Source organism: Bos grunniens, chromosome 13 (assembly GCF_055505025.1).
Source record: "Bos grunniens cultivar Pamir isolate PY7600 chromosome 13, Bosgru_T2T1.0, whole genome shotgun sequence".
In the NCBI taxonomy this organism is placed as follows: domain Eukaryota; kingdom Metazoa; phylum Chordata; class Mammalia; order Artiodactyla; family Bovidae; genus Bos; species Bos grunniens.
The window spans coordinates 55,217,911-55,230,231 of record NC_141177.1 but is presented as its reverse complement, the minus strand read 5'-3'; the positions used below and the strand labels follow the sequence as shown (position 1 = coordinate 55,230,231).

Below are 12,321 nucleotides of genomic sequence, written 5' to 3'. Positions count from 1 at the left end.
CCTGGGAAAGAGTGTAATAAGGAGAGAGTTCCAGAAGCTTCTCTGAGAGATGACATAAGGAAAAAGTGGCAAGACATTGGCAGTGAAAAAAGCAAACACTTGGGTAACCTTTCACAGAATTATCAGTAGCTCATTCTATCTTTCTTCCCAGCTTTTCTCTCTTCAGTGGTTTAGGTAGAGTATGTGCAAACCCCAGATTCCTTTGAACATTTCTTCACGAATTATCAATATTTATATTCAGACCAAGAAATTTAAATGCAAGAAATGCTTTTACTTGTATTTATAGTTTAAATGCGACATAATCGGTCATCAAGATTCTTAACCCACTGAGGATTTTGCATGGACTTAGCTAGGGCATGGGATCTAGTATGGACGGAATTTCCTCTGAGTGACGGCCTCTCCCAATAGCACATGCATATGTAACACCACTTGGGGAATATGGCCTCCTCAGCCCACTGTTTAGCTGCCTCCAGAAAGGATGCTCTTTGTGTGGTTAAATTCAAGGAGCACCTGGGTAGTTTTCTAGGGTGGGATGGGGGCTGGTCATAGTTTCTTGTATTTTCGTTCCTTTTTTCCTTCCTTCTTTGGTCAAGTGTTTTAGAGGGAATTTTTAGTTGAATTGTGGTCTCTACTGCAAAAGTACAAAGTCCAAATATAGCATCATCATCCTTGAAAAATTGATTAAATATCACAGCACATGGCATTATGGCTGATAAGTCTAGGCAGGTTGAATTTTGTGTAATAGAAATACAAATAAAAGTTTATTTCTATCAAACAGTTACCTGTGAAAGTTCTTCCTATTTCATCCCAGGAACTTGGGGAGCAGAGTTTCTGGCCTGAAAAAGAACTTTTTCGTATTTCAGCCCGGGGTTCTTTTTAGGGGAGAAATGGATCACACTTGAGCTAGGAATATGTGTAGAATAGGGAGGTTTGTGACTTGCCAAAAGCACTGCTTTAAAACATCTATGAGTTACTAAGCAGAAACAGTTCATTAAAACATCAGTGACTAATATTAATCAGTTAAGACATTTACCCTAAGGATGAATGTGTACCGTTTTGTGCATCAGAGAACTTTCGTGCTTATGAAACCACTGGGTGGCATTGTAGTCTTAAATTTACCCTTTCTTTCCACAGTTTCTTCTTGGTGTTTGGGCTAAAGAGCTGAATGCCAGAGAGGATTATGTGAAGCGCAGTGTGCAGGGTAAACTGAACAGTGCTACTCAGAAACAGACTGAGTCCTATCTCAGACCCCTTTTCAGAAAGCTACGGAAGAGGGTGAGGGTTCTCAAAAAATGCTTTCATTAACTGATTTTTTTAAAATAGAATATACAAAGTTAGGACAAATGTGATCTATAACTACATATTGAGCTTCCATAATTACTTTTTTTTCCTTTTCCAGAATCTTCCTGCTGATATTAAAGAATCCATAACAGATATTATTAAATTCATGTTGCAGAGGGAATACGTGAAGGTACGTTATGCTGTGCATCAAAATTATATTCGTGAATGTATCTAGATTGTGTGCATAATACGTTCATCTCATGTGGGGGTATTTTAATAGCAGATATAAGAATAAATGTGAAATAAATTTTAAAAACTAAGCATTTTATAATTTATTGTCAGCTTATTGTTAGATATGAATAGATATTGTTAGGTTTGAATTTTTTAATCATTTTGAAGGAAGGTATAAAGATTCTGCAGAGCACAAATTGGATATAGACAGTGTTCATTTCATGAATGGGACTGAATTTCTAAGTTTATAGATGGTTGATTATGGCTTGGAACAAATTTTCCCATAGAAGCAATGTTATTAGATCAGTTTCTCAGGCCAGCTGTAAAAGCCTGCTTAATCTATAATATAGCTGAACTATTGAACTAATGATACCATGGAACTTAACCACTTTTATGCTGGTTTCTCTGAGAAAATGTTCCAGGTCAGGCTGCCAGAATTCCTTGCTCCCTTTTCAGTGGTGCAGCATAGCAGAGCCTAGTAAGGGAGGACTCTTCCCCTTGCTGTGGTGTTTTTATTCCTGAATGGACTTGGGGAGGAGGTGGCTGGGGAGAGAAATCTGGTGTCCACGTGCTCTGAGGGCAGAGTTTAGAAAGGTGGGTGCAAGGCTCTCAGTTGGTGATGAACAGGAAGAGAAGGGCCTCCTGTACTGCTAGCAGCATTGGAAGTATGCCAGTGCTCGTGGGCCGTCAGCCAAGTCTGAGGAGGGAGGCTCCCATGGGCTGTGCCTTCCAGGAGAGGAGGAGGAGGGGAAGACTTCCGGGCAGCACCTCCAGTGACAGTTCCAGAGCAGTAGACAGGCTCTACCAGGAAAGCGGGGAAGCCGTTGCTTATTCCTGTGCCCTGAGTGTCTGTCCTTAGCTCGGTGATCCTGGGTGACGAGGGCTCCCTGCTGAACTACTCCCTCTGCATGGGGGCCAGTTCATTAGTCAAAGAAACTGTTTGTTTTATGAGTGTCAGCTTTAATTTTGGGTAGTTTCTGTGAGTTGCCTGTTGCTTATGAAGGGTGATCCCATTGAGATGGATGGATAAGGTCACCATCACTGCAGAGAGAATTCAGGTCACTTGTCTGCTCGAGACCGTGGCTTCTCCTTGGTACTTTTCTCATTCTCATATATTATGTGAGAAGCTGGTGAAAGTTTATTTTATATACAATACAGACAGAACTGAAACTTCAATATTTGGACAGTTTTCTTTGAAAATTGGGGGAAACCAAATATTGGAAATTTTATCAGTTAATATCCAGTGATTTCTCACGCACAAGAATCAGTGATAAAAAATGTGTATGCCCTTCTAAAATTCTACATTATCAGTCTCATGGGTGTTTGATTTTTAAAATTAAAATCTCTTTGAGTCCTGGTTGTATAAGCTTCTCTGACACCATTGGGTCTTCTCGAATTTACTTGCTTTCTGTTTTGTATTTTTCCTTCTTTCCCTCCATGAGTAGCCACACTTGGTTTAGAAAAAGCCATTTGTCTTTGTTGCTTTCTGTCTTCTCATTTTGTAGCCTTAAATTTTTTAAAAATATAACTTTATTTATTTATTCATTGGCTGTGCTGGGTCTTCATTGCTGCGCAGACTTTCTCTAGTTGCAGTGAGCAGGGGCTACTCTCTAGGTGTGGTGTGCAGGCTTCTCATTGTGGTGGCTTCTCTTCTTGCTGAGCATGGGCTCTAGGGCACGTGGGCTTCAGTAATTGCAGTTCCCAGGCTCTAGAGTACAGGCTCAGTAGTTGTGGTGCACGGGCTTAGTTGATCCACGGCATGTGGGCTCTTCTTGGACCAGGGATCGAACCTGTGTCTCCTGCACTGGGAGGTGGATTCTTTACCACTGAGCCACCAGGGAAACTGTAGCTTTTATTTTTAAGATTCTTGGCAGGTGGGAGGTTTCGGGGGGCCAAAGTGAAACGATCTCATCCTTGAGCTATTCGAGGGCCAGTTTTTAATCTGTTTACACACCTGCTTTGGGACCAATGTGATGGTCCCAGCACACAGAGCCCATGCTACTTTCAGAGGCCCACACTGCTGTGTGGGGAGAGGATGTAGCTTCAGGTGGGATTATGAAAAACTAGTTAGCCTCTGTCTTCCCTGTGACCACCTATGGAGAATACCGGGTCTAACAGAGACTCAGACTGGAGTCTCTATCAGTGCATCAGATTACCTACCTAGTACTTCCAGATCTGAGCTGCATTAATATTTAATGCCTGAAGGCTGCAAAGAATGTTTGTCTTTTTACTCACTGGGTTAGTTAGCATTGGTTTCTGTTTTTCCACAGACATTTGTGGTTGTGGGCAAGCAATCAGTCACCCCTGTTTTAATTTCTTTTGTTTGGATAATGGGAATAGTGATATTTTCAACATGCCTAAGAGATGGATGAAAATTACATCATGTAGGGCTGTGAAATACTTTAAATGAAAAATTTGGACCAACAGAATATTTCTGCCTTTCTGATCTCTACTTAAACTTTCTTTTTAGGCTAACGATGCCTATCTTCAGATGGCCATTGGAAACGCCCCTTGGCCCATTGGTGTTACTATGGTTGGCATCCATGCCAGAACTGGCAGGGAAAAGATTTTTTCCAAGCACGTTGCACATGTTTTAAACGATGAGACACAGCGGAAATATATTCAGGTAAGTAGTTTGGAGGGCGAAGTGCTTTGGAGGTTAACATTCCCCACTTCTCAAACTAAGTTTTGCGAGAAGGAGAATTACAGCAATAGGATATAGCATGACAGGGTGCAAGTGCACGCTTTGTATAAGTAGTGCTTGTATTTAAGACACCTTCACTGAACTGTAAAACAGAAAGCTTTTACGTGTCATAGATGATGTAAGACAGAGTCAAGTGTTGTGCTTTAATTACCGTAGTAGTGAAATAAAACTATTACTGTTTGCTTTGGGAATTTACTGAAGAATGATGAATTTACAGAGTATTTTGCAATAAGTCACAATTTTGTTATTTTCAAGGTAAGTTTAACATATAGACTAAAAAGGTACGAATAGTCAAAATTTGGCTAGTAGTATTTTTTAAATAATTTATAACAACACTTCTCTACACAAATAGATTTAAAGTATTCATAGTTTATTTTCTTAAAGTTATTGAGCCTCACATAAACCTGATAATACTGCTGTTGGATTAAACTTTTGTTTTTAGTGGGGGAGAAAACCTCAGTTATAACCTAGTTTTTGCCAAGTTATCAACGATCCCAGGTTGTGTCTGTATAATGACTTTTGCTGGATGTTAACGCTAAAGCTTGGAGATGAACCTCAAAGTTTATTTAAAGTATAAGATTCACTTAAAATACATAACATGTTTTCAGAATTTGTGCTGGACAATAGTCGCTATCATATTCATGCATTACCATTTTATTTCATTTCACTTCCAAGTGCTAAAGGTTATTTTGCCTGTCATGCTTTGTGCCTTATTCATATGTATTAACATTTTAAAATATGATTTCAACTTGACCCCCTAATGGGAACTGCAGAATTTTAGAGTTCAAATATAGTTGTGGAAATCAAAGACATTTCCATTTTTTAAATAACCACCATTGACTGTATTGAAGGCAAAAAGCTTTTAGTTGGGGGGAAAAGTGGCTTGGCTTTAACAATGGAATATTGTTTCCAGTGATTAAATTTACTGATTGTCTTCAGTTATACCATGGCCAAGGCTATAGTGTGTCTAAAAGTTCATTTTGTGTGTGTGTGTATGTGTGTGGTGCACACTCAGTCTTGTCTGACTCTTTTTTGCAACCCAATGGACTGTAGCCCACCAGGCTCCTCTGTCCATGGAGTTTTCCAGGCAAGAATACTGGAGTGGGTTGCCATTTCCTCCTACAGGGGATCTTCCTGACCCAGGGATTGAATCTGAGTCTCCTACAGTGGCAGGCAGATTCTTTTCCGCTGAGCCACCTGGGAAGCCCTGTCTTAAAGACAGCATGCTTTTTTTAAACAGTGGTTTGATTACCATCTTATAAACGTTTATCCTTTTTTAAAATATGCTTAGTATTTTAAAGATTTCTGGTTTATTTTGGAATAGTATTTATTATTATAGCTATACAATGACCTATCCTCCCTCCATTGTTCTTCGTTTTTGTAAAAAAATTATTTTATTTTTGGCTGTGCTGGGTCTTGCTGTGCTTGTGGAGAGCAGGGGCTGCTTTCTGGCTGTGATGTGTGGGGTTCTCGTTGCGGTGGCTTCTCTTGTGAGCTTGGACTCTAGGCACACGGGCCCTAGGGCACAGGCTCCATAGTTGTGGCGCATGGGCTTAGTTGCTCTGCAGCATGTGGGATCTTTCTGGATCAGGGATTGAGCCTGTGTCTCCTGCTTTGGCAGGCAGATTTACTACCTCTGAATCACCAGGGAAACCCCAATGTTCTTTCTTTTTAACTTTTCTCCTTCCATTCCTTTTTCCCCAAGGTGATTAGGGAATATTGGTGAACATACTATATCTGAACTGTAGGAAGGTGTTTGACCTAAACATAATAATATTCTTGTGTACAGATGTAAATATGATAAGACAGCCAGGTGGACTCAGCTTGTTGAGTGAGAGAAGCCATGAGGACTGAGTAACGAATCCATGTCTGTCTGGGTGGTTGCTGGTGATATGCCACAGGGTTCTTAGTGACTTCAGCACTCTCCTGTTCAACAGTTTTCATGACCAACTTGGATGACTCTACCAAGAGGTATATTTATCAGATTTACAGACAGTAAGAAACAGAAGGGATAGGCTGTACATTCAGATGGAGAAGAAATTTGCATTCTGGAAGTTCTTGAAAGACTGAAGAAAAAAACTGATTCTAAAAAATCAGTACTTATCTTATTCTAAAAGATTATGATGACCACAAAGAAATTTGAACTGTCAGTTGCTTGAGCAGTTTGAGCAGTGTATATCTGGAAGGATTAGGGAATTTGGTGGACTGTAAGTACAATAACAGTAGTGTAGTATGGCTACTGGCAGGTCTAATGAGAGCTTATCTACATTGTTAGAGAGACATAATAATTTAATTTAGTGTACGTTCCACAAAGCGGGAGCATAGCTCACTGATGTGTCCTCAGAGTCTAGAAATAGTGCTCGTGGTGGGTGCTCAATCAAGATTTGCCCATTGAATGAATGCTCAGAGGCACGAGAGGTCAAAGTCTGGCTTTTATTCTAGTCCTTGAGAAAGCAGACTCTTGTTGGGGATCTGGATAACTGTCGATAAAGAGAGAACTTTGTGGTGGAAGAGGGGTTAAGTTTGTCCTATACAGTTAAGGCCCTGGTGACTCAATGGTAAAGATTCCACCTGCCAATGCAGGAAATGCTGGTTTGATCCCTGGGTCGGGAAGACCTGCTGGAGGAGGAAATGGCAACCCACTCCAATATTCTTTCCTGGAGAATTCCATGGACAGAGGAGCCTGGGTCCTTGTGGTCACCAAGAGTCGGACATGACTTAGCGACTAAACAGCAGCAGCAAGGTATAGGAAGGAAGACACATTTCTAATCAGTTTAAGGAAAAGATTCTTCCTTTTTTAATCTTTTTGTCTTGAAACAATGGTAAACTGGTAAGAGGTTGCAAAAATAATACAAAGAAACTTTTTAACAGGCAGAATTGCCCCCGAATAGGAGTAGGGCTGCTTTAGAAGATACAGGGGAGATCCCTACCACTTGATATTTGAAAGAATCTGGTTAACTATTACCCTTATCTGGTCCTTCGATATCTCTCTGCTGTTTTCCCTAGAGGCCTTTGCTTAAACCTGAGGTTGCAAATTGACACTCACAGGATAGTCAGGTAACGAGTGAGCGGAGTGTTAAGAAACCCCTGACCCTTGATCTGGCTTGTCTTTTCCAACTTTTCATGTAGACAGAGAAGCGGTATTTCATTTTCCTGTCAACTCTGTGATGAGAAAGGCAGACAGGTGATTAGCAATGTTGTTAGTTCCATTGTACTCCAACATAAAATAAAAATTTAAAACCGTGGCAGTGCAAGCACAGCATGAAGTGTCAGCCGCATCTTAGCCTTAGCATCACTGGTGTCACCTCAGCTCACTGTTACTTTGTAGGAATATCTTTCTAATGTCGCTCCATCTTCCTTTATTTTTTAGTGAGATACCAGAATCCTTAATTTTTTAAAAAAGCATATGCTCCTATTTTTAAAATATTGGCAATAACAAAAACAAAAAATTAGCAGTTTGTGAGGCCAAATTAAGTGCTAGTTTTTGATCTATCTTAAACCCATGGGGCAGCTCAAGGCAAAATGCTGCCACCCCATGTTAGCATTTTATGAAATTCTTGATTACAATTAACTGAGTGATTTACTAAGCTGTCTTTTGAATCTCCTCTTATTTTGGTATTCGGGTGAGACTAATGTGAATTATTCCTACAAAGGGACGGTTTAAATATATGATTTGAAGTTGAAGTCAGGGAGTGATCCACTTTTTCTTAAAGAGTCAGGTAGTAAATACTTTAGGCTTTGCACTTCATAGGTTTCTGCTACAACTGTCCAACCCTGCAGCTGTGTGAAAGCAGCCAGCGGCTGTGTTCCAGTGAAATTCCGTGTATAAAAGGGATGAGCAGCCTGTGGGCCGTAGTTTGTTGACCCCATAGTAAATATGTAAACCCAAACCTTTTCTCGTTAAGATATTTGCTGAGGAGGTAATTGTGAAAGTCATTTAATAGGGTATTTTCTTTCTAAATTTAGATATAGTAAACCTTTGTAAGTAGTAAAGCATGTAAAGTGTACTCATCTTAACTGTACAGCTCAGTGATTCTTCATGTACGTGTGATTTTGTATCAAGATGTAAAACAAGGTCTAGATAACAGGAAGTTTCTAGCAGCATCCCTGAAGTTTCCCTCATTCCTTTTCTGAGTCTAAGCCCTCCTCCCATCAGAAATAACCATTATTTTGATGTGTGTCATTATTGGTTAATATTGCCAGGTCTTGGGCATCACTTAAATGAAATCTTGCAATGTATAGAAGAATTCCTTTTGCATAGAAATACTGGTAAGAAATAACTGTTTTCTGAAATACCGTGAAACCAATTCAAGGGGATCTTTACTGGGGCTTCCCTGGTGGCTCAGCTGGTAAAGAACCTGCCTACAGTGTGGGATACCTGGGTTCGATCCCTCGGTTGGGAAGATCCCTTGAAGAAGGGAAGGGCTACCCACTCCAGTATTTTGGCCTGGAAACAATTCAAGGGGTTCTTTACTATAACATGATTTCATCTTTGGGTTTTATGCAAATCTCTGTAGAATTTAAACTGTGAAAATTGTTTGAAGTGTTCTCTTTCTCACAAAAATTAAACACACCACAGGGAGGGTTTTCTCACCATGCAGATCAAAGAGAAGTTGGATAGCATATTAGTTAACTGCAAATCTCGGGTGAGATGGAACTGTTGGTAGGAACTTCAAGGACTTTGGTTGGTCTGCCAGATGCAGATGTAACCTTTGGCCCAGATTTGGGTAAAGCTTCTCCACAGATTACAGAAAATTCTTCATTAGTTAGTCTCGATAATTCAGTCATTTCCAGACATCTCTTGAAAAGGTTCATGTTGTGACGGTTCTTTACTTGTTGGTAAAGAAGAGGAGGACAAAAAGCTGAAATTGACCTCACGTGGTGATTTGCCCTCCAGATCCAGTCCATCCTTCCTTACCTGATCCTGTACCTTGTGCCCTGGAAACCTGGCTTTTATGAACAACAGTGACAGGCTCCCTTGCCCTCTGAGTTCTGAATGGGGTGGGCTGTGAGAGAGATGGGAAGGCATTTTATAGGCAGGAGAGGAATGAGTTTGGGTGTTTATTTTCCTGGCTTCCTCTTGTGGAGTCACTGCACCCCTCCTCAAGGTCTGGCCATCTCTGTCTACGTTGAGTCACCACTTTCCTCCCTGACCCCCTTGGAAACAGGCTGGCTGTGGCTTCGGGGTATTGCTGGCTTGGTGATGCTGTATTGTCTCTTGTTGGTCCCAGTCTTGCCCAGACCTTTGTAAAATCCTTGGAACTATTACGGTCATATTACCCGACTTGAGTGTGCCCTTCCTTTTCCTGTGGATACCCTTCCTAATTCATGTAGATTAACTGCTCTGTGTGCTGTGTTTCAACACACATTTCTTTGGGAATTAGAAGATTAAGGAGTAATATTCATTCCAAATAATTTTTCTCAAGTCTTCACTATTCCAAAAGGCAAAATGTTCTTTAATACTCTTCTCCGGCAAGTTGTGTTCAGTAACCTCAAGTTTGTAAATTCCCTGGTGAAAACATCATTCCAGCATTTTATGTCAGGTATTTATATCTGCATTTCAGTTTGGCATATTTCATCTGGACTTTGCTTAATTTGTTTTTGTGAAACATTTGTAAATTTATAACATGTTTGTGTATTGCTGAAAATGGTATAACAGAAACATTCATTACTGCAGTGAGCAATCACAGCTTGATCCATGTGCTGGATACACAATATCATTGTTAGTTGGTAAACACTCTCTATACATCAGATTCTATGTCACACATTTGTGGGTCAAGTGGCCTTATCCTATCTTCAGGCATTCTTGGGTCTGAAAAAGCATTTCTTAAAGGCAAGTTACTTTGGTAACAGTTTACACATTTAATAACTTCCTGGCATATTAAAACAAAATTTTAGAGAAAAATACTGCTTAGCATTTCTCTTTCATCTATATTACCTTAAAAAAAATTTTTTTTTTAAGTTTATTTTATTTTTGGCTGTGCTGGGTATTCATTGCTGCACAGGTTTTTCTCTAGTTGTGGTGAGTGGGGGGCTACTCTTCGTTGGGATGCACAAGCTTCTCTGTTGTAGTGGCTTCTCCAGTTGCCGAGCACGGGTTCTAGGTGTGCAGGCTTCAGTAGTTGCAGCACGTGGGCCCAGTCGTTGTGTCTCCCAGGCTCAGGAGCACAGGCTCGGTAGTTGTGGTGCGTGCGCTTATTAGTTGTTCCACTGCATGTGGGATCTTCCCAGACCAGGTATTGAACTTGTGTCTTCTGCATTGGCAGGTGGATTCTCTATCACTGGGCCAGCAGGAAAGCCCTACATTACCTTTTAATATAGAACACTGAGGGTTGGTGCCATGATACTTTTTAGCTGGCAGCTGAACAGACATTGTACTTGGTATATTAACTTATATTTCTCAATCACATGCATGAGAAAAAAAAAGAAAAGATCATCTTGCACTGTGAAGTCCTTGTAGGTCAGATAAATAAAATCTTTCCTCAAATTGGTCTTCCGCCATACATTTTTACCTACTTTCATTAAGTAGATGAGTGCTGTTTTCAAAATGTAATTATCACTTGAAGTCCTTCAGTCGTGTCCAACTCTTTGCCACCCCATGGACTGTAGCCTACCAGGCTCCTCTGTCCATGGGATTTTCCAGGCAATAGTACTGGAGTGGATTACCATTTCCTTCTCCAGGGGATCTTCCCAACCCAGGGATCGAACCTGGGTCTCCCACATTGTAGACAGACGCTTTACTGTTTGAGCCACCAGGGAGGTCCTTTCATTTGATACTACTTTCTATGAAATGATAAACCTTTGAATTTGTAATTCTGTTCATTTATGTGACAAACATTCAGACAGGTAAAAATGGGAGCAGCTCTGTTTCTTACCGTAAACTCGAGAAGAAGATGAAGTTAGCCCCAAACTGAGTTTTCTTTAATTTCTACTATGTCCTGCAGAGCCTGAGCAATTGAATACATTTGGCAGTTGCACTGGGACTCTTCATTGGAAGCAGCGTGAGATTGCTTTTGTCCCAAGCAGCTTGATCCAGATCAGAAATTGAAAAGTCTGGAATGAGTTAATTTAGATCCACTCAATTTTAATCATATACACTTGTGTGAAAAGAATTCCTGTGGACACTTTTTGAAGGATTGGCCTTGGTATATACATGGCTATGAATGTTGAAAGTGTAGAAATTTTTATTAAGTACACACTTTTAGAAAATCACACTTTGGGTTAAAGGTGTATTCTATCGAAGTTAGGATTAATTTTTAACTATCTCATGTTAATTCATTCCTTTATTAGAACATACGGCAGTTCATTTAGTTCAGTTCAGTTGCTCAGTCATGTCCAACTTTTTGTGACCCCATGGACTGCAGCATGCTAGGCTTCCCTGTTCATCACCAACTCTCAGAGCTTGCTCACACTCACGTCCAGTAAGTCAGTGATGCCATCCAACCATCTCATCCTCTGTCATCCCCTTCTGCTCCTGCCTTCAATCTTTCCCAGCACCAGGGTCTTTTCCAATAGGTCAGTTCTTTGCATCAGGTGGCCAGAATATTGGAGTTTCAGCTTCAGCATCAGTCCTTCCAGTGCATATTCAAGACTGATTTCCTTTAGGATGGACTGGTTGGATCTCCTTGCTGTGCAAGGGACTTTCAAGAGTCTTCTCCAACACCACAGTTCAAAGGCATCAATTCTTCAGTGCTCAGCTTTCTTTATAGTTCAGCTCTCACATCCATCCACGACTACTGGAAAAACCATAGCTTTGACTATATGGACTTTGTCGGTAAAGTAATATCTCTGCTTTTTAATACACTGTGTAGGTTTGTCATAGCTTTTTGTCCAAGGAGCAAGCGTCTTCTAATTTCATGGCTGCAGTCACCATCTGCAGTGATTTTGGAGCCCACCAAAATAAAATTCTTTCAGTGTCCTATCTTTTTGTCTTTTCATACTGTTCATGGGGTTCTCAAGGCAAGAATACTGAAGTGGTTTGCCATTTCCTTCTCCAGTGGACCACATTCTGTCAGACCTGAATGACTGTTCACTGAAAATGAACTCTGAAAGATGTTCACTGAAAGTGGAACTCCCCAGGTCAGTAGGTGCCCAATATGTTACTA

General features: G+C 40.5%; 1 protein-coding gene across 18 annotated transcripts in view; it reads left to right on the top strand.

The window, feature by feature from the left end:
* PRPF18 (pre-mRNA processing factor 18) overlaps positions 1-12,321 on the top strand; it is a 135,662-nt gene that overhangs the window by 85,897 nt on the left and 37,444 nt on the right. For all 18 annotated transcript variants that reach the window (XR_015139642.1, XR_015139641.1, XR_015139639.1 and 15 more), the window contains 3 exons: positions 1,135-1,275; positions 1,400-1,471; positions 3,983-4,138. Coding sequence is in view for 4 of the 18 variants with exons in the window: in XM_086334308.1 (XP_086190434.1) it covers positions 1,135-1,275; positions 1,400-1,471; positions 3,983-4,138 (369 nt within the window). In the remaining 14 variants the exon portion in view is untranslated. The remainder of the gene's footprint in view (positions 1-1,134; positions 1,276-1,399; positions 1,472-3,982; positions 4,139-12,321) is intronic.